Genomic DNA, 21,936 nt, shown 5'->3' with positions numbered 1-21,936 from the left:
GAGCTGCTGCTGCCGAGTCAGCAAATAATCGTCGACTTTATTCCATTCTTTTGTTGGAGGAAAAGTTGTTTCTCTCCTTTTTTTTACCACGCGACCCTTTACCCAATGGCGGCGAATATCGGCAATGATTATCCCAAGATTGGGATTTATGTAAAACAGCCGCCTCAATATGTCGTGACACGTCCGTTTCGTGATTTACCGTTGAAAAGGGGACGGTTTTTGAGCCTATCCAATCATCTCCCTCGGTGGTGTCGTCGGCCATCAGAGATGCTAATCAACCCCCACCATCTACTTGGAAAATCCCCACCATAAATTATTGGAAAGATATTTAATGGGAGAGGCGAACGGCCAAAAACGAACGGCCGTCTGCTGTGCACAGCCAGTGGAATGTGCTGTCCATCTTCTCTCGCTGTACATAATTTAATGATAATCTACCGTTGAATCTATACACACTGCGGCTGCATAATGGTGACGGCGGGCCGTCAATATCATTTCCAAGAAAAATATCTTTTCTCATTTATTAGTTTCTTCCCTTAAACAAAATACAAAGATAAAGCGATTGCTGGCTGTTGAAAACTTGTTCAAGTGCTTCATCCGTGTCGAAAGAAATGAGACTTGATGATAAAGAAATAAAGAAAAGGTTTTGTTTTTTGTTTTAATTCTTTTAGAGTTGTTTCAGCTGTAGAAATGAAGGAAAAAGAGGGCATGTCGATTGCAATTCAATAGAAAATATCTATGGGATATAGGCGAGCTGACCCTGCAGCTTCTGGGTTCCTTTTTTGTAGAGGGACTGCTGCTGCTGCAGCTGAATGAAGTAGAACGCGGCGAGTATAATGAGAGCAAAAGATAACAGCAACAAAAGAATCGGATCACAAAAGATTTGCCTTTATCCAAGGAGAACTGGAAAACTCAAAAAAACTCGAATTAAGAAAAGAAGTTGGAATAGCTTGGCGAACTTGTATCTTCTTCACCACCAGTGCAGTTCATGGCCGCAAGCTGTCTGCACGAACCGAAATTCCTCCACTTGCCAGTGGATCACCTGATAGTGTAGTAGTATAGTACTTGGTGTGGTGGTGGAGGATTTATACCTTCATTTTTACTTTTCGCCCTGTGGTGGTTTCTTTTGTTTTCTCCTCAAACGTGTATCTACCTGTGTGTTACCTCCCACCCGCCACCCCGTTTTCCACCCACCGCTCCTCCTGCCATCACAGTACAGCGTTGCATTGCGGCCACACGAAGCAGAGCCTGGCCAGTCTTCGCCTGACGGTTATGGGAGGTGGACGTGCTCTCGTGTTTGTGTGTGCTGCTGCTGGAAACTTTTGAAAATATTCTCCTTTTTCCCCCCTGGGCTTTTGAAAAAGTAGACATACACACAACAACACGCAGCCAATTATGTGTTGGAGTGGATGACATTTCGGACAGTGAGGGAAGGGGGACAGTAGTCACCTGGGGACAGCCAACGATTTGGTTATACTATTCCACCACCCCCTTGTCAATTTAAGTGAATTGTGTCGATCCGTAAGTCAAATCTGTGGAATTCCCCAGTCGTCTCTTGAATGCACCCAGTGAAAAAAGGTAAAAATCCTACGACGACGAATTTTCGATTCTACCTGTGAAATTGTTGCAATGCATTTCTCTGTTTGACCCTCCTCGCCTTTTCAATCATATTCCTGGGTGTGTAAGTGTGTGTGTGTGCTCAGTTAGTAGTAGTAAATACCTGTGTGCGTGTGTAGACAAGGGACTCCAGGTGAAGGTCACCTTTTATTTAAAAAAAGATTTTTCCAAAAAACCAAAACGGCCTTGTGCTGTGTCCCTTCGTCGACTTCCTTTTCCACCATTTTTATTTTAATTATTTTGGTCGGTTGGAAAATGGAGACTGAAAAAATGTTTGGCTTTTCTCACACACTAATCCCTTTTGTGTCAATTGTGTAGTAGTAGTAGAGAGAAAAAAGAGGCTAGGATTAATTAAGCCACGCTTTGCAGCAGACGAGTTTGTTAACGAGCTCATTTGGAAAATTTGGTTGTGTGTGTGACCCAGAGAGGCAAATGGCGAAAATGTCGAAGAACTTGTAGTTTAGAGATTTTTGGTCGGGACTTGATTCTCGTTTTTAAATTCGGCCGAGAGTTTCTCGATCTCATTTCCCCGTCAAATCAGAAAAGAAAAACAAGTTTCAGATATTCGTACGGCGCACGAGCTTCTGTCGATTTTCTCTCACGAACGACCGCGAAGAATTCCAAGATGAACGAGATGTTGTGGTCCCCTTTCTTCCATCATGTAGACAAACGGAACAATTTCCTTGTCCGTCTCTCCCCCCCCCCCCCCGTCAGCGTAAATTTCCGTTTCCCGAGATTACAGTCGTTTGTTATGTGAACATAACGAAGGCGATAAGCGTTGCCAGGTAAATAGACGACGACCTTGCCTTATTCCTCTTGGATCACGTCCAGACTCTCCGACAATCATCTCAAAAGAGATGGAGAAATAAAATTCAAAACTTTCTTTCTCTGAGACGAGGAAACAGCTGGAGATACATAGGAATCAAGCAAGGTCAAATGCAAATCTGATCTGAGATGGACGAGAAGAATATCTCATACCAGATATCACGCAGCACGGCTACATTCCTCTACACACACATGTTCTTTAGTTTCGTTTTGATATGTACCCGTAGAGTTGTTTTTTCTCCCTCACTCGTCGCCGGTTTTGCATTTGACATTTCGAATCGCCCAGATAGAGAAAGGGCGGAACTCACGTTGCATTTCAACCGGTTTCACTCCCCCCTCCGACTATAAGAAATGTTGTCACCCGATATGTATACGTGTGCAGCAGACATTCAATAACCCGCAACCGCCGTGCATTGAAGTTGTTAAACCTTTTGGGCGACTTGTTTTTAAAATATATCCGCCGTCTTTTGACGCATCCAGGAGGTTTAGTGAGACGTTAATTGTTGTTGTTGAATTTTCAATAACAACTCTTCACCGTTCCGCACGATCGACATTTCAGCCACCCGACACACACATCCTCCTCCCACACCCTCCTGACGACGTCAATGGAAACATGCTGGGGTCGGTAGGGGGGAAAACTCCCCTCCCAAAAAAGGTGGAGGGTGGATGGTAAAAATTCGTTTCGAGTTGAGGCATTCTTTCACAATGGAAGCAACAACAACACCTTTATTTATCAATGTGTTGGGTCGCACACATTGTTGCAACTGTCAATTTTTCAACGCCCACCCGACGACCCCCCCGCGTCGTTGCTGCTGGCCTCTATTTTGACAGCTTATCAAAGTCATTGGGCCCGTGTGTCGCGTCCGCAATAACAGCAGCCGCACAATTTCTATCCCCCCCACCCTGCAATCGTCGTGATCCAGTCCACTCCTCCCCTTTGCAACGCTACAATTCGGAAACTGGTTGCTGCTCTCAATAAGGAAGTATAGAAATGGGCAGGAGGGGGCTGGTTGGTTATTGTATCAAAAATTTTTTATATTTTGGGCTTCACACCATATCCAATTATTTCCGCTTCCGATCCAACAGACGACTTGGCCTTAAATAATATCCTCTCTCTCTCTATTCTTTGGCTTGCGTGTAATGTTGGGATTATACTATATATACTATAACGCCATAACAAAATATTAGAGAGAAAAAAAGGTATTGATTGATTTTGATTTTCTTTTTGTAGATCGATAATCGCTCGATTCCATGAGTCACATGAGACTGGAGGACATTTGAATTTTTTGGCGCCTCGACACACACAACGTAGAAAAGAAACAAAAAGAAAAATGGACGGATCTACTGGCATTTGGATGGGCTTGACGTTGGCCGCCCCGTTGACTTTGGTGCCCGAAATCGCCCTGCTCCGGCTGATGCACTCCAGACGGGCCGCCTGGCATCCGCTGGACGTCCTTTTGGTGGCCCTCCTGGTTGGCCAGCTGTGCTGTACTCTGGTAACCTTGGGCTTGAGTGCCGCCGCCCTGGCCAGAAATGCCGGTCTCCTCCCTAGCCTGGGCTCTGACGGTTCGCCCAGGATCCTGGAAGGTGAAAGTGCATCAGGTCGGCCGTTGGTTGCCCTGGAATTGCTTCATCATCACCGGACGCCCCTCTGTGCCGCCCTCATCTCCTTCTGGGCAGCCGCCCACACTCTTCACGCCGCCACGCTGACGTCCATGGCCGTCGACCGGGCCATGACCATCCGATGGTCTTACAAGTACCGCGTCAGCGTCCGCCGCACTCAGATCCGCTACCACGTCGTCGTTTTGGCCGTCGTCAGCCTCTTGGTCGGCGTCGCCACTTTATTCGCCAGCGGAATTGGAACGTCGTCGTCGTCAGCGGTGGCCGTTTCATCGTTTATTCGACCGGCGCCCATTCAACCGGCCGTCTTGACGCCATCAGCAGCCTCGAACGATTCGGCCATCATCGCCGAAGCGGCCGTCATGGCCATGGAGTTGGAAAATTGCTCATTTCTTCCGTACACGTTCGATTCGCGGTTCTCGCTCTTTTGGCTCTGCTTGCACGGCGTCCTCTTCTTGACGACGCTCACGGCTGGCGCCGTCATCTTCGTCACCCGAGTCATGATCCGTTGCTCGCGCGGATTCTCGGGTCGACTGGGCTTGGCCGGCGGTTCCGGCTCGGACATGCGGACCCTGGGCAACGCGTCGGACGGATCGTCGGCCACTTTGCCTCTTCCGACTTCTTCGTCGTCATCTCTGCCGACCTTACCGGCCCCTCCGCCTCCTCGTTACACTCCCGGACCGGTGGCGTGTCTCAGCGCCGGCAGCCTGGGCGGCCATCACCAGCACGCCGGAACGGCCAAAGTGTCGCCCACTCCGCAACTGATGACGCGCTCCAGTCATCCGAATTTCATGTTCGGATCGACCGACAAAACTTTTATGAATCTTTTGCATCATCACGAGTCGGGCCTGGCCGGCAATCATCACAAAACGGGCACGGCCGATTTCTCTGCTGCTGCCGTTGCTGCTACTGGAGGAAGCGGCGGCTGCTGCGGCGGTGGTAGCTGGAACAGACAAAGGCACTCGACAGTGGCAGCTGTGCTCATCGTGGCGTACTTTACTCATCATCTCCCATTGCTGGTAAGTCTCTCCCCTCTATATCTCATTAGAATACAGACCGCCAAAGCGATTAGCTATTCATTGATATTCGTTTTTCGAATTAAAATTATGAATAGCCTAATAGATAATACCCCGCGGCGCGTGGGCCGCACCCTCCTCTTTTTATATTGTTGTTTGCCTATATACCACGGCCTGTGCTGGTCCTGCCGACTATATAGAAAGTAGAGTACACTTGGATTAATCGCTTTGAATTATTATCAAAACGGTTGGAACATTTTCAAGTGCTGCTCGGTCTATCTACGTGCTGGGGAGAATAGGAAATTTGCATCTGGTTTTTCGCTTCACGGCTGTTGCCTTCCTTTTTTGATCGATTTGACCGCGTTTGATGCTCTCCCCTATGGACGTCTGTTTTTATTTTGGTGGTGGTGGGCTTCAGTCAATTTCCCCAGTCGCCAACTCTCACAGTGTAGAATTATATCTAGCGGCGTGTGTGTGTGGACTGTAGATGTTGTGTGGTCACGCTCTACGGGGTCACGGTTGACGGGAGAGAGAATGTATAACCGGCGTCGCTCGTTGTACACATATATATTTTTAAAAAAAGTCTTCATCTGGAAACACCTGCCGATCACCGCAGGAGACCTCAAATTGTATAACACTCGAATGATGTAGTATGGCAGGTGTTGAAATTGAAGACTGTGTGTAACATTTCGGCCGCAAAACAAAAACTCCCGGCCGTCCTGGGAGTGTTATCTAACATTTCTTGGGCGTGCAATAACGAGAAAAAAAGAATAGCGCCAAGGCCGATCTCTAACTATTGCTTCTTCGTTGGGGGGCATATATCTCATGCGACTATGATGAATCCATTGTGTGATTTTTCTCATTTGAAATTCATTCAAAAAGATTTTTGGGAAAGCCAAAATTCGATAGAAGAAAAGAGACCGAAAACAAAACAAAAAGGACGTTGCCAAGTTGATATTGCCTCCACTCATGTGTTATAGCTGGAAAAAAACCAAAAGATGGATGACTCTCATTTGATTCTTATATTACAAGTGGGTTTTTGTTTTGGCTCCGATGCCAAAAAGTCTTTTGCTGATGACCTCCCGCATCTTTTTTTATTTTTTTCACGCACAAAAAAAAATCCTTCGGCGTCGTATCTTTTCAATGATGGAACAACATGAGCAATGAGCCGTTGATGAATTTGTCGGATGCGCCAACGGGCACGCCATCAGCCCCGTCGAAATAACTGCCAACACTGGGTAGTAGTAGCTAGTAGTACCCACAGCGTGTGATGCACCAAATCTAACCATTTGTGAAATGCGCGCAAACAGATCAGAACATTTTTAGAGTTAAACAAAGCTGTTTTGGCGTGACTGGGCCGGGAAAAAAAAAATAGAATTGCAGTTCACGGTCATTAAGTCGGAAGAAAAACCAAGGGAGGGTTCCTCAGACCAGACTGTATTATTTTGATGTCAATCATTTTCCATCTCTTTTGTTAGTGCTGCGGCCATAGTCCACGAGGCGGATCGGACGGACAGCTCTGTGCTCGGTGCTGGTCTAGTTTTTTTCTCCAAGACAAATAAAAACGGTATTTCGTGTAGTTTTCCATTCAACACGGAACCGAATCGCTTCCCCTCCTGCACGAAATTTCCGTTGAGAATAGGGGGAAGACGATGAGCGCGGCCACTCGGAACCATCCTCTCGTCCAGCACTCTAGTGGCCTATTCATATCGAAAAATATAACCCACTCGTTGGTAACAACACTATGAAAGAAAATATAAGCCCGGCCTTTATATATTTATAAGCTTCTTCTTCTTCACGTTCTGGTGGAAGCCAATTTTTTCGGTTATTTGGGGGGGAAAACAACAACCAAGAAGAAGAAGACATGCAGGAGACGAATGGACATGTAGGGTGGATTATTATTAAGGGGCTTTTCTCGGTCGATTGTTATTCGGTCAAACTCACGCAGAGGACCTGGAATATAGGCAAGAAGAAGAATCGAAAAAATTGGGCTCAAGAGTTTAGATATAGACGAGAGATGGGAGCTATAGCAGTTTATAGTGAAATGAAAAGGTTCAGCTCGATCTAACCCGCCTCCTCCTGCTCTTTTCACGCGCCGTCATACCTTAACACTAAACCGCGCGTTGCCGCAGCCGGCCGTATTTTTCCTGCCATGTTATCTAATCTAATAAATATATAGTATCTCGTCGCCAGCAGTGCTGTGAACGAGGATCTAACGAGGTTCTTCTCGGCCGGCTCCTGTAATTGTCGAGTGCGCGTCTCACTTGAGGCGTCGTCCGCGGGCGGCCAAAACTTTTCGGTCCATCGGAATCGAAAGGAAAAAGAAAAGAAAAAATTGACTGGCACATCGCCACATAATCCAACGGACTGGACAATCAGTTTGCTGGCCGTGCACACACAAATAAAAAAAGGAGACCGCAATAAGTAGTGCATTGGCCAGCCAGAAGCTAAAGAACTGGAACTCGATTGAAGGCGACGACTAGACGTCCATATAGAAAAAAAGCCAAGAAGGACGGACGTAAAGAAAGAAAAGAAAATGGTTTATTGCCCTTTGTTAGTAGAGAGCTGCTAAACTAATGATCTGATTGCCAAAAGCAGCTCTAGCACAAAGATGGACGTCGACGACGACTCGCGAGCCCTTTGGCCATCCGAGTCGAATTTTTTTTTTTTACTTGCCGCCAGTCAAAATAAGAACCCGCAATTATTCGGCACGACGGTGGCGGCGGCGTCGACACGCAGTGAAACAAAAGACGAACGCTACAACAAAAATCTTTCCTTTTCATCTTTTTTTGTCGGGACGATCAGGTGTCTTTTGGCCCGGCGGCGGTCCCGCCACATTGTTGGGTCATTCCTGGCCAGCGCATTTCTCTCGTCGTCGTCGTTCTTTGCGGCTCCTTTTTTCTATTTTAATCAAGTCTCTCCCTTTTACATTTTACCATTCATTTGCATGTCGTCGCAATGCCAGTTGCGCCTACTACTACCGAGCTATGATATTATTATGCCGAGCGTCGTCGCCGTCGCCGTCTAGATTTTATTCGCTAGATATGACACGGGTCATTTCCTACACAGTTGATGAGGTTTTCCGCTCCTGTTTTTTACACACTGTTCTTTACACAAACCACTGTGGAAGCTACTTTACTATGTATTTTTACTCCCATCGGCCCTGGAAAATAACCACGAGTACGTATACAACAACATTTTTCTTGTTTTTGTTTGTACTCCTGGTTGTTTTTCTCGATAAAACACGTACGTACAGGATATGGGCCTTGTTATTCAAGAGCGCGTTCATTGTCAAACACCCAATCGGATCCACGCCGAAGAAAAATTGTTTGTTGAACACGTTAGAGAGCGCATGAAGGGATATCGGTGGCAACTCCCCCCCACCAGAACTATAGTAGAATACAATACCCCCCTCTCTTACATCTTAACATTCGCTTTCTCTATTTTTTTACCGGAGAACACGGACATGTTTTTGTTGTTGGGTTTTTTCTTCCCCCGTAGAGGAAGGAAGGAGCAAAAAAACAAAACAAACTAGGATATAGAAGAAAGCGGCGGAAGGAAAGAGGAGAAAACCCAGCGGAATCGAAAGGAAATCGAGAAGAGTAGAGTGGGGGGGGACTATATGTCGGTCGTTATACATTTTTTTTTATTTATTTTCTTGTATTCGCCACGTCGACAAAAATTGTTTGTATTCAATGAAGCTCGTCGCTTCTTCTATATATTTTTTCGCTTCCTTATTCTTTTCTCTCTCCGCGTGTCTAATACTTTAACACGAACAGCAGCTGGAGATTTCAGATTAGAGAGTAACGTCCAGGTGATTGCATTGAAAGAAAAGTTTATAGGAAAAAAACATTTTTTCATTCGTTTGTGTGTGTTGTCAGAGAGTGGGCCGGCTGTCATCAGCCAGAAGCCCCACACGTAATGATCATTTCCCTTATAATACAACATGTGTCTGAAAAAGAATTGTATTGATGAATCTATTCCAAACGAATAGTCAAGCGCTACAATATAGTAGAACTCTCAGTATTTTCGCCCACAGGTCAGAGACTCTTTTGATATGCATCTGAACCTGGACAACACCAGAAAAACCGAGAAAAACCAGAAACTTGTTTTCCCTTTTTTCTTTCTTTTTTAAAAGGAAAAAAAATCGACTTTTGTTGGGTTTCTTCCTTCTTTCCCCCTGTGTCTGGTCCGTTCCACCAACTCACACAAAGCTAACCTTACTGGAACACACGGCCTTGTGGCCAACGTGGACGACCCTCGTCGTTTTGATGTGTTAAAGCAGCAGGGAAGCGGAAAGAAGAAAAAACATTGAATGGCTTTTTTCGGGCGGCTCTCCAAAGTTCCTCTCAGCCGTATACCTTTTATCTTATCCTGATTACGCCTTCAATGTCTTCCACTGTTGCTGCCCTCTTTCTCCTGGTCAATTTTCCCCTCGTGTAAGACACAAATAAATGGTGAAGGCTTTCATCAACCACCGAGAACAAAAACCTGACCACAAGTCAAAGAGCAATGACTGTCTTGCGCTCGCCTTTTATTAATTCAAAGCAGTTTTTTCCTCGTTTCTGTATATTTTTCGTTCTCATTAAAAAAGCAAACGGCGAGGAACGCGGTTCCTCATCAATTCAACAAAATAATTCCTCGAATGTTTTTGTTTTTTGGGTTTTTTGGCCGAGCTCCTTTTGTAATATTTCTCGTTCTCATTTGAGAAGCGATTCCTATTTGGGTGTGTGCTTGTTTATTATCAGTGTCATCTCGCTTTTGAGCTTTAAATGCGTGTGGACTCTGAATTTCTCGTTTATCCGGTCCACTGACTGCCGGCTGCACCGACCGAAAAAGTTGTACGGAGGAGAGAAACGGCACACTTGATATCACATGATATAATCCGAGAATACAGAACAAAAAAAATATATCCAACAGAAACCAGTTGAAATCGGAAAGAAGGAAAATATAAGAGAGCTCCCCCCCATTTTTTTTTTAAGAGACTCGACTCATTAAACAACTGGACAGAACAACAATCTTATAAACAAAAAACTTAGAAAGTCGTCATAAAAAAAAATAATACAGGGAAAATTCAAACAAAACAATTTAGGCAAACATGCAAACCACTTTGGAGCGTGTGTGGAGAAAACCGGCGTCGTATATTTATACATTTAGAGAGTTGGTAGATCATGAATCTGTGCTGCTTCTCTCAAGTATTGGGGCGACAACCAATTGGATTTCTAATTTTTATTTTGAAATCCATCGTCACATTTCGATGATTTCGCAGAGACTCTTAACCCCCTTGAAGCCAATAATAATACGAGGACTACTTGAATTGGTTTCTCTTGTGTCGTATGTAGTTGTCACAAAGAGATTGCCGATTATTTTCCACGCTCTTGAGTTTTCGTGTGAGAAGAAGAAATGGATGACAGAGCAGAAGAAGAAGAAGACACCCCCCGGTCGTGATTGGTACGCCCCTGCTGGCAAACAAACAAGAAGGGAAAGTCAATTTTAGAAAAAAAAAACAGAGTGAAATTTTTCGACGAGATAATTTCAATTTGAATTGCAGTTGGTGCCATAACTGCGCGTGTGCTGAGGCTGTATGCCCCTGCGAGGCTCAGCACGACGCTGGCGAAAGTTTTTTTTTCTCCCGAAAATTGTTTTGTTTGTCCAATCGAGTGAACGCGCCATGGGCTCACCTCACCCCAGGGGGGTCTCCGAAGGAAAAGAAACGGAAGTAAAAGCGAACCTTGAGGTTGTTTGGTATTTTTTTCTTGACGACATCCGATACTCGTTGATGACGGTTTTCTACCCTTTTTTATTATTGGGTCCCCTCGTCGACATTCCCGCGGTCGATGGCGCCGTGGACGCCAACGAACGAACGAACCAAGTCGATTGAAAATTGGTTGCATTTCTGCGGATAGAAATAATAATAATAAAAAAAAAACCAGCCGCAAAAGGACGACCTGTTTTGTTTTGCATTAGACAAAAGAGCGAGTCCATCCACTTTATATAAACCAGTTGGGCTAATCTTTTCTTTTGAGCCGATAAAGAGAGGAGGAGGTTATTCTTTTAACGTCTTTCAAAGTTATTTCACTATTTGAAGAATTCCTCCTCCTAAATAGACGCTTGCTTGTTCTATCGCCATTGAATTTTGTTGTTGTTTGGCCTTTAGGAAAATGGAATGGGGCGTCGTCGTTTTCTTTTGTGCTCGCAGACTCTCATCTTTTTTCTTTTTCCCTTTCCTTTTTCTTACTTTGATGATCACGCAACTGCCGGCCATTCTTTTTTCGGCGCGTTATCGAACCTCCTTCTTCTTCTTTTCCTCTCAAATATCTGCATACCTTTGCCTGTGTGTGTGCTGTGTCGTCATCAACAGCTGTTTCGCTACATCTTTTTTGTTTGAGTGAAAGTCATCTCTCTTCTTATCTCCATGTGGAAACTCTCTGCGGTGGTCAAAATCAACCGCCGTCGAGGGCACGTCCGCCGAACCAACGAACGAACGAACGAAAGAGAAAAAATAAAAGGGGGGAAAAGAAAGCCCCGGCAATCGTCTTTGACAGCAGCAAGGTTATCCTCTTTAACAGCCAGTCGTGAAAAACGATAAACCACAGCTCAGCTTCGCCGAGGTCTATTATTGTGTACGCGCTGTACACAGGAGGTACGTACACATACGGCCGAAAAGGGGGATCGTAAATTTGAGCGGCCATCATCATCGTGTAATGGATGGCCGGGACCCGCGCGATCAAGGCGCATTGGCCCCGCCGACCACTTTCTCTTTTCATTCTTCCACTACGTTGAAATAACGCCACTAGCAACAATAACAGTAGCAGCCCAGCCAAAAAAATGTTGTTCGTCTTTTTTGATTGTTTTTATTTCTTCCTATGTGTGTGTGTATAAGCAACTTTTTGATCCCACCGTGTACACAGACACACGCAGCTGCCGTTTTGATTTATATATTTGTGGAACTTTTCGGTTGGGAAAGAAAGTCACGTTCGATTGATCGGTGTGAACAATCAGAATTAAGAGTCTTTTATTTCTTTCCTTATTCATCGGAGCGAATAGAATTTGAATTGCCACCCAATCACGTTCCAAGATCGGGTTGCCCCTCAGTTGACTTGACCCAACGGACCGAGAAATGAATCTCGACGCGACCAGCAAATAACGAAATAAAATAGGAACTGGTTTGTGCGTTCAAACTTTAGTTGGACGAGCTGGCGTTTCCGTGTGTTTTTGAAAGGGATCACGTTATTGGCCATTCAAAAACTCGCAGACACACACACCCAAGTTTTCAACCGGCAGAGACACAATCAATTCCATCGTTTGGCCCGATAAGGACATTTTCGGGAAACGGGATAAAATTCTAACCCAAAGAAAATATTCTTCTCTTCTTCATTTTTGGTAGGAATTTTGTGTTTTTTGCCTTTCGTCGTGTTCATGTCATATTATTCAAATGCCCGCTAAAATGGGAAAAAAAAGGTGGGGGGGGGGGGGGGTTTGATCGCCTCCTCCGAAAAGTCACGCTTACCAATTTCTTCTTCTTCTTCTTCTCGCCCTTAAAAATTCACGGCTTCTAACTTCTTCTTGCTCGGCGCCGTGTTGGGTTGATGGCTTGTCACGCTCGATAATTGCCGATCCTCCTCTTCTTCTTCTTTCGTCTCTCAACACATCACGCACGATCGACAGTGTCTATATAGGCCCGTAAAAATGTGAGGGGAGAACTATCCCGCCAGAAAAAAAAGACAACAACAACACACCAAAAAAGATGCAAATAATAATAAAAAACCTCTAGCGACCTCTGCCGTATAAGGTGCGCGACTTTTTCTTCAACTCGTCGTTTCAACTTTTTTTTCTGTTACCAAGAAGAGAAAGAGAAAAAAGACGTTGGCTGCATAGTAATATTACGGGTCGTCCCTTTGTGGCAACTTTTATTTTTGAGTTAAATTCAAAAGGTAGTAGTACATTATATATCAAAAGAACTTTGGCTTGTGCCTGGCGTTAAACGGTTGGAGGCCAGTCGTTTGATCGTGCATCATACGGATCATTTGAGCGTCGCCTTTACACAAGTAAGGGAAAGGTCACACGCAGCCAACGGCGAACAACTTTGGCAGTCGATTTTTTGGTTGTTTTTTTCTTTTGGAATTCATGCCGAGAAATGTATCAAATGTCAACCATTCCGGCTGGGAATGCGATTATATTTTTCGGGAGCAGGAGGAGGAGGAAGTCGATTAAAGGCAAGTTTATATAACTAGTTGAGAGTTGGTAAATGAGTTCACGAGAAAGGTACACGGAAATCCCAGCAGGGCCTTCGATATGTACACGCCGAGCCCGTTAATAAAAAAAAAAAATAAACCAACGGGTTGGCGTAGAACGTGGAAGAATCCTATGAGATCGTGATTGACGTGATGTGGGTTACTAGAGATGTAGGACGGCCAACCAGCAACATCTGCCGAAGAAGAATCTTTTGCAGAGAAAAAAAATCAAACCAGAAGAGAATAAAAAATGAGAACATGAAACCGTCAAATGAATGATGGCATCACAGCACAAACGGTGAAACAAAACAACACACACAAGTCTCTTTTTTCTTTTTTCTTTTTTCGGAATTGCCCGCGGAGCAGCAGCCAATCGAAATGGTCTGTAACCTCCGTCGTCATCACGTAACGGTAACGGCCAGAAAAACGACCGGCTTGTCTTGTGTGTCTGTTGACCCGTTGGCCTGGCCGGGCTGCTGAAGCTCTTCCGCCTTTTTATCCATCCAAACATTCTGCACTCGGGCAGCAGCAGCAACTCCTTTTTTCTTCTTTTTCCATGTCGTAAATCGCGTCATTGCTGCAGCCGCTAACGGGGCGACAGGGGCCACGCGAGTTCTACTCTTTAACACGAACTTTGTTTTATAGTCAAAAGAAAAACACATCTGCAGCGCAGGAGGAGCAGAGAGAGAGAGAGAGAGGTGTGGTGAATGTTTGCACGTTCGTTTTACCTTGTCCGGTAAATATCTACTACTACGCCGGACGGATTCTTTTGTTTATGGTGCGGGTGTATAGATATGTATTTGCCCAGCCCAGAAAGAAGTTTGTTGTGCTGTCGGCCCTTTGTTATTATTATTTCTCAAAAGAAAAAAAGGAAAAAATATTCACCTTTTCTCGTGCTGTTTTTCATATATCATTTTCGGCTTGTCATCCCCAACTTTTATTCAACTTTGAAAAATCATGTTTTTCTTTTTTTTTTAAAAAGCTATTGGGTGGATGGCAACTGGAAAGGGGAGGCCACAATAAAAAAGATATGGAAGAGAATGATCAAGTTGTGTCTGTCTGTGCAAGGGGACACACACTATCTATTATGCCCTGCGGGTAACAAAGGCTCGGGTAACGGAAGAAGTGCGGTAACCCGAGTACACATTTGCATTTCTGCGGCTTCTTCTTCTTCCCTTATCAAATGATGCTATAGCATCATCATTTCGTTGGTTGGTGGAGACGCCAGACTTTTTATGGGGACCTCTTCATTTATTCTGTTTTTTTTACAGAGACACGCCAAAACAATTTGATTTACACCTTTTCACGACGGAATTGACGAGATTCCCAGCATCAGAGAACGATTCATCTCGACCGAGAGAAAAAAGTGAAATGATCGGCTGTCTGGGCGCTGTCAAAGAACATTTCGATGTATATGGTGTCGTGACCACATTAGCCCAGCTAGTATATAGTTTCCTTTTTCGGGACCGGCCAAAATAAAAAAATTGAAACTCCCGCCAAGTTGATTGAAACATTTTCTTTCTCTCTCCGACGCGACGTGCAGGAAGAAAAAGTGTACACTGGCGTCTCTACATATAATGCAACTCTCGTTTTTCTTCCTTTCGGGACTTTGGGAGGGCCGGGCAGTCGGGGGAGTCGACCGACAAGGAGCTCAGCGGCAGTAGGGCGGATCCCCCTGTGCTTGTAGTATTTTCCACTTTCGCCTGGCAGTATAAATTCTGATCCGGAGCTCTGGACTCTCGGCTTTTTCTTCCCACACAGAGCCGAAAGTATATAAGCAACTTGCCTACACACACATGTGCCAAGTCGACACCTCGCATGTATCGTAATCATACAGCTTAGAGAGACGAGCTTTGAACAGCAGACGGCCATGAAACGGCGATCACGCAACGCTCCATCGATCGATTTTATTCTTTTCTTTTCTTTGGGGGCTATTCCAAGTCCTTTATTATCTCTCCCATACCAACGAATTGTAGTGAACATGCATTATCTACATATAAATAAGTATCTGATGAAATGGAACGGATAGAGACACGATCGGCGAACAGAGATTTGAGCCCGTTCCCCAATGCCGTCGAAATCATTAAACAATTGAAATCTCGTTGTTGTCTATTTACTTTCTCTTTAGTGTCGTGTTTGCGGGTAATATAATCGTCGTGGTCCAACAGTATCGATTGTCTGATGCCGATCTAATGAACATGTTTTTGTTTGTCTTTTTTATTTTTCTAAAGGTTTTGACGACGCTGGGCACGTTTTTCGCCGACATTCTGCCGTCCGCTTGGCCTTTTTCCGCCCTCGTCTTGGGTTTGTCTCTTTTCTCTGGCCTCTTGTTCATGGCCGTCCTGGTTTTTATCGACCCAGTCCTCTACGCTTGGATGGTGGACTCGCTCAGGCCGGGGTCACGCCGCATTGGCGCTGACCGACATCGTCATCTCAACCACCACCACCACCACCGCTCGCCCGTGACTTCCGAATCGGCCACTCTGGAACCCAATCTCATCGCTCCCATGAAAATCGGTACAATTTAAAAAATTTAAAATTTAAAACTTTTCAGTTTTTCTTGTATAACGAGAGATTTTAAAATGATGACATCCATTTTTTTTTTTTAATTTGCAGACGATGACACCCGTTACCGGATGAGCCAGATTTATTCGCAGGAACCCACCGAAGCCAAATTCCCTTTGACTAACGGTTCTCTCTTCGTTCACCTGATGAACCCTTCGTCAGGCGATGGTAAACGAGGTACGTCATCGACACTTGTCGGCGCACTAAATCGCTCTCCTTATTTTCTTTACGTGGCTAATAATTCCCCTCGAAATGTACAGCGTTATTTATTTCTTTTTCTTTATTTCTTTTTCTTTTTGGCTGCGGGGACGTCATGACAGGCAATCGGCGTCCATCAAGAATGGGCGTTTCGGCCTACGACCACCGCCCAGCTCAGCAGCAGCAACAACAACAACGTGGATCGGCTATCATGGGGTCTCAGTCTCACATTGCCGAAGCCGTTTACCCCGAAGCCACTAAGCCGCCGTTGATGACGTTTATGAGCCGAGCCAGGATCCTATCTATGGCGTCGACTATCGACTCTTTCCAAAGCCAATGCGCCAATGTCGATACATTAGCAACCTCCCGGCACCACCACCAGTCGCAGTCGCAGTTGCAGTCGATTGAACCGTTTTACAACGACCCGTTGTCTTCGATCGGTGCCCCACCTTCGTTCGCCGACGCCGAGGAGCAAGTGGCTGACGTGCTGCTCGCACCCGTTCATCACGCAGCCCATCACGTCACCACATCATCGACTTCGCTCCACTCGAAATTCAAGAGTCACGAACCGATTTACGCTTCCCTGTCCGAGACACTCAGCTCGAGTCACACGCTCGAAAGCGTCGAGGGCCCCGCCGGAAGCCTCCTGGACGAATTTGCGCCGAATTTGCTGCGGCAAAGAGAAATTGACGACGACGACGAAGAAGAAGAAGAAGATGAAGGGTCAGCCACGGAAAGCGCTGGAGATGATTTCGAGTTTCACAACATCAGAACATCGCGCCAGACGCTCATTACCCCGCCGAACGACGTTGTTGCCTCCGCATCTGCATCAGCATCAACCGAAGTTGTTTTCGGATTGGAGGATTTGAGACCGCGTTCGAGAGTCGCCCGCTCTGCCACTTATCGCATCTTGTGCAACGGACTCGACGTCAAATGCGCCGGCAAACACGACACGATGGCCGTCGCCGACGACACCCGAGAAGTGCTGGCGGCTACCAGCGAAAGCCGCCACGGAATCGTCACTTGCGTCACTATCCAGGTCAATATTTCTCTCTATAGCTTCTTCTTTTCTTTTCTTTTCTATTTTTATATTATGGCCGCCATCGAGAGAGTTTGCTGGGTTATAATAATAACCAAACATGTTTTCATTTGCTGCTGCGTAGATTGGACCCAAGGAACAACAGCAGACGGCATTTGGGGAGTCGTCGTCCAGTTTACGACGCTCCAAATTGCTGACATCATTGTCGATGAACGACATCGACGTCCTCGGTGAAAGTCAAGAGGACGACCTCAGCAGCGGGCTGATGGACTATAGCGACGGCAAGTTTGACGGCTGTTGCGTTCGCAGCGATTCGCTCTTTTCCCTCTACATGGACGGGTCGGATCCGCTCCAATCGTCGCCAGAGTTGTCACTGACGGCTCCCTTCAAAGAGAATCAGTCGCTCATTTGTTCGGCCATTGAATTGTCCAGCAATCAGACGACGAAAAATGAATCGAGTCCAGTGCGACGCTCGCCATTCCGGCAACAACAACAGCAGCACCAACAGCTACAACCGATGGTGAATTTGCGTAAAAAGTCGAGTCACCGAAGCCGGGCGGCCGTGCTGAAGCGGTTCCAGGAGAGGGAGATGTCGTGGCCGAGTCAAGGTAACGGGATCCAACCTCTCAAGACGGGCAGCGTCGTGTCGATCGCTGCCCTCAAAGCCGCTCTAACTCAATCGCCCACGTCCCACTACCTGGACAACGGCGAACTCTACTTCCCTCAGCGGCTGCAACAACAACAACAACACAAGCAGCGACAACAACAACAGCAATCCAAAACGGTTTTCGTCAGCGATTACATTTGAAGGAGAAAAAATGTTTTTTTATTCGTGACGGAGATAAATAACGTGACGAGGTCATCGAGAGGAAACGACGAATTTTCGCATTTCTTTTTTCTTCTTGTTCCAGCGCACGGCGAAAAAAAGCTTTAACAATCATCACTCTCTCTCTCTCTCATCTTCTTTTCACCCTATAACAATTATTCTAGTGGCTGGGAATTGATTTGTATTTAACGGCTATTCTATAAATATTTTTGGTCCGCTCTCGTGTGTATAGAACTTTTTAGCACATGTGTAATAATATTAACTCGATTGATGTCGTTGTGTGTGTGTGTGTGTGTGTGTGTACATTGCTTTAACGTCGGTGTTTTGTGTTTACTTTTGGAATGTCGTTTGTTTCGGAATTGTTTCGACGGTTTTCCCTGGCAGATTTTCATTCCGCCTCCGTTCACACACAAGCACTCACGAATGAATGGCTCCGAGATATTGACGGTACAACAAAAGAGACGATGAAAAAAGAACAAAAAAGTGGCATAATGTTTCTGTTTCTGCAAGAGAAATCAGTTGCTCTTTTTTGGCATCCATCACGTCTGTCTCGTGTCATCTCAGCCAGTCCTGACCTTTTTTTCATTCGTACAATTTCATAAGAAAAGGTGGCTGCTGTTTTTGTTTATTTTATGATTTGTGTGTATTTCGGTTTCGCGAAATACTTCAACAACAGTGCTATCACACATATATACATTCGGATGATGATGATGATCAATGTTTTATGTATATCTACATACAGTATATACCCGTGTATATATTTATGTGTATGTCTGTGCGTGCGTGTGCGTATTCTCCCCCCTCCACCCAACGCAATAACTTTGTGTGTTATATACAACCAGTCACCTTTTTTTCTTCCCCCATCATCCAAGCACTTTCTCTCTACACACACACACCTTAATTTTAATACCCCCCCCCCCCCCATCTAGCTCCACAATTTATATCAATCCAGGTTTATATTCTTCTTCGTGTGTAAATACTTGAATTATTACGAAAAAGAAAACAAAAATTCAAATAACTTTCACGTTCTATTAATTCGGAATGAGCACTTTTGGGTCCCCATTGCAGATTTTTGGAGAGAGAGTGACAAGAAATGAAGAAACAAATTATTTGGAAAGAAAACTAAGCCAAGTACGTATTACGTCGGCCTGTCACATTTCAATAGAGTTGAGGTAGCTACCGTCATCATTGTTGTCTTCACGCTGCTGCTGCAATCTCGTCACGGCTGGCTGACTTTCCAGGTTGTTGTGATTATTTGTCCATGCCGACTTGTCGAGTTGCGCATCGTGAGCAGACAGCCGCTCACCTTTGGTCATGACGTAAAAGAAGAAATGGAATCCGTCTCCGAACGTCTCGGTGCGGATGCTCCAGCCGTATAGCTCCCGGGCGTAGATCCGCTTGCGAAAGTGAGGTTGGGCGAATGTGATGGAAATGAACCGGCCTCGGCTGCTCAGTACCTGGCTCACCTGCACAATAACATATTATGACATAGAAATTCAAATCGATTCAGCAGCCTGCAAATGGCCTATTTATTATTACCTGAATGAGAATATCATCCATCAGAGTTCGGCTGTCGGGCGACAAGCTCCAGGGATCCCGTTCTCCAACCAGGAGAGCGTCTAGCGTGGCCTTCTCGATCACAATATCAAAGCTGCCGCTTTCGAATTTCAAATCTTTGATATCCATAACGAGCCATTGCATTGATCGAGCCTCCTCGGATCGATTCTTCATATTTTCGACTACCACAGTCGAGTAATCGACGTTGGTAATGTTATGGAAACCGTCTCGATACATGTCTTCGCTTAGACTGCTGTTGCCGCACCCTACACAAACGTGCCAATGAGTCATCATATCGTTGTCGATCAAGAAAAGAAAGCAGAGTTCTTCATTGACAGTTCATTGAGATGCTATAAACTTTCGTTACCCAACATTAGGATCCTGTCGGATGGTTGCACTTCTTTGCGGATGAGGTCCTTGAATACCGAGTAGCTTTTGCACCACTCGAAAGATTCTTCTGAACCATATCGTTCGTTCCAGTAATCCACCGACGAGTAGTCTGTATTTTTGTCAGGCAAACAAGACATGACCTGCAATCTAGCTCTACTCTTATAAGTAAGTTTCAAATCCTCAGTCTGTTAAATTGAACGCTAGATGCCAGCACCTGCTTTGAGCTTTGACAACAATCATTATTAGCAGAATACTTTTTGGGGACCGACAAACTTCGGTTGGAACTATTTCGACTATTATCTAATCAACTTTCTGTTTAAAATCAATTCTGGTGATTAAAACGAGTCCTTAGAATAATCAGTCAAGAATCATTTAGAGTGTTTTGTTTAAATTTTCTTACCTGCTACTTTTAACAAAATGTGCTCTACCAACTTCCAGCAAAACGTGACTGGCGTCAATGCTTTTCAGTTCTAACTACTAGAGACATCTGGGTATCATTCAAATAAACCGTTTTATTTATTTTTCTATTTCAGAAACAAAATGTCCAAATTAGCAGCCTTTTTTGCTTCGGATAAGGGCCACATGACAACTGGTGTACTAGCTATCTTAGCTACAACTTCTGCAACACTCGTTCCTTACCTACCAAATACCTTGATGTTAGACAAGACTAAAGAATTCCTCCAGCTCTTCAGGTAAATATTTCTTCCTTGACGTAAACTACAAATTTGATATAAATGTTTTCATTAACTCGTTCCAGAGATGGCTTTCCAGTTCCTGTCCCAGCCGAAATGATTGAAAAAGTGAATCAAGTTAAAAGTGATTTGAAATTGGAACAAGATATCTCAAGCAGAATACCTTCAGAATCATCCTTCACGGTTTTTGGATTTGATATTATTCATATTGGAACTGCCAAATTTAGAACTGGAGCGATTATAGGAATACCTGCTAATTACAACTACAAATCATCCATCACTCCTGCTGACAAGCAAAATATTGTTGTAAGTTTTCTTCCCTAGAGTTTTTTAGTCACCATCATGGGAACAATGGTACTTTATTGTTTTTGTTACAACTGAGTACAGATTATTGTCTGGCAGCCTATTTAATTGACTTTGCATTGGTTTAGGTGGGACAAAAAACTGTCCACTGGACCACTCCTGAAGGAATTGCATTGGAATCTTCATTACTTTTGTCTGATTCAGCTCAAAAGTATGCGATCGCTCGAGAAATGTGCAAAGCAAATACCCAGCATGTGGCTCTTCAAACGTTCGTAAACACGGCTTCTTGCTACGCCTATTATTATGTGGCCTACAAATTCAATCGAAGAGCAAATATGTTTGCCCGCCCTTTTCAGCTTCGTGCAACTCTTTACACCCTCTTGGGTGGTATCATGTTTACTACGTGGATGTTCATTAAAGACTTTACAACGTACCGTTGGGAAGAAGATGCTGACGAAGCAGCCGCCGGAATATCGGAAGAATACGCTAAAGGCGCACTTGAGTTTTACAGCAAAATTTTGCAACGAAACTTGGCAATGAGGTCGCTTCTTGGCGATGAAGGTCCCAAGTTGTACACTTCTTTAGGCAATGATCGCGAGACATTTAGAACGAAACACGTCCCTTTTGTGACTCTTCGAGACCGGGCTGCACGCCGGTGTGAATCTTTTAAAAAGCCAGAGGAACCGGCGCCAGTAAAAGATTCTTGAAATCATAAATGTCTAGTGCCATTGTTCATATAGTTTCTCTATGAAAGAAAAAAATAAAAATAATGTATGTAGTCTTGAGATTTATAGTTTTGGGCTAATTTTAAGCTCACGTTGCAGTGCACAGTCTACACGGAAAAACAAACTATTCTTACTCTAGCATAAATTACCCGTCTTGAAGATTTTAAAATTGTTTTAATTGTGACAAAGCTAAAATAATTCCACCTCAAGTCTTTTTTTTTACCTCTAGTTTTTTCTGTGGTTCGTTATTTTATTTGTTTAAACTTTGTATTTTGCGCCAATTTAAACTATCTATAATTATAGCCATCTAGTGATGAAGATTGAAGATAACA

General features: G+C 44.7%; 3 protein-coding genes across 3 annotated transcripts; 2 read left to right on the top strand and 1 right to left on the bottom strand.

Moving 5' to 3' along the window:
• Positions 1 to 1,229: 1,229 nt before the first annotated feature.
• On the top strand, positions 1,230 to 18,955 carry LOC124342570. The gene is made up of 6 exons (XM_046795569.1): positions 1,230 to 1,575; positions 3,671 to 5,078; positions 15,541 to 15,826; positions 15,926 to 16,051; positions 16,195 to 17,111; positions 17,236 to 18,955. Exons 2-6 carry the CDS (start codon positions 3,771 to 3,773, stop codon positions 17,917 to 17,919), a joined length of 3,321 nt encoding a protein of 1,106 aa, XP_046651525.1. The 5' UTR covers positions 1,230 to 1,575; positions 3,671 to 3,770; the 3' UTR covers positions 17,920 to 18,955.
• LOC124342826 (EEF1A lysine methyltransferase 4-like) lies at positions 18,953 to 20,370 on the bottom strand. The gene is made up of 4 exons (XM_046796008.1): positions 20,285 to 20,370; positions 19,862 to 20,108; positions 19,477 to 19,760; positions 18,953 to 19,403 (listed from the first exon to the last, which is right to left on the bottom strand). Exons 2-4 carry the CDS (start codon positions 20,019 to 20,021, stop codon positions 19,089 to 19,091), a joined length of 759 nt encoding a protein of 252 aa, XP_046651964.1. The 5' UTR covers positions 20,022 to 20,108; positions 20,285 to 20,370; the 3' UTR covers positions 18,953 to 19,088.
• LOC124342782 (transmembrane protein 177-like) lies at positions 20,129 to 21,666 on the top strand. Its single transcript, XM_046795944.1, has 4 exons — positions 20,129 to 20,215; positions 20,418 to 20,576; positions 20,642 to 20,882; positions 21,008 to 21,666. Exons 2-4 carry the CDS (start codon positions 20,425 to 20,427, stop codon positions 21,584 to 21,586), a joined length of 972 nt encoding a protein of 323 aa, XP_046651900.1. The 5' UTR covers positions 20,129 to 20,215; positions 20,418 to 20,424; the 3' UTR covers positions 21,587 to 21,666.
• The last annotated feature ends 270 nt before the right edge of the window (positions 21,667 to 21,936 follow it).

This window comes from Daphnia pulicaria, chromosome 6 (assembly GCF_021234035.1).
Source record: "Daphnia pulicaria isolate SC F1-1A chromosome 6, SC_F0-13Bv2, whole genome shotgun sequence".
NCBI lineage: Eukaryota > Metazoa > Arthropoda > Branchiopoda > Diplostraca > Daphniidae > Daphnia > Daphnia pulicaria.
The sequence above is the reverse complement of the archived record's forward strand: the minus strand, read 5'-3'. Positions and strand labels throughout refer to the sequence as shown.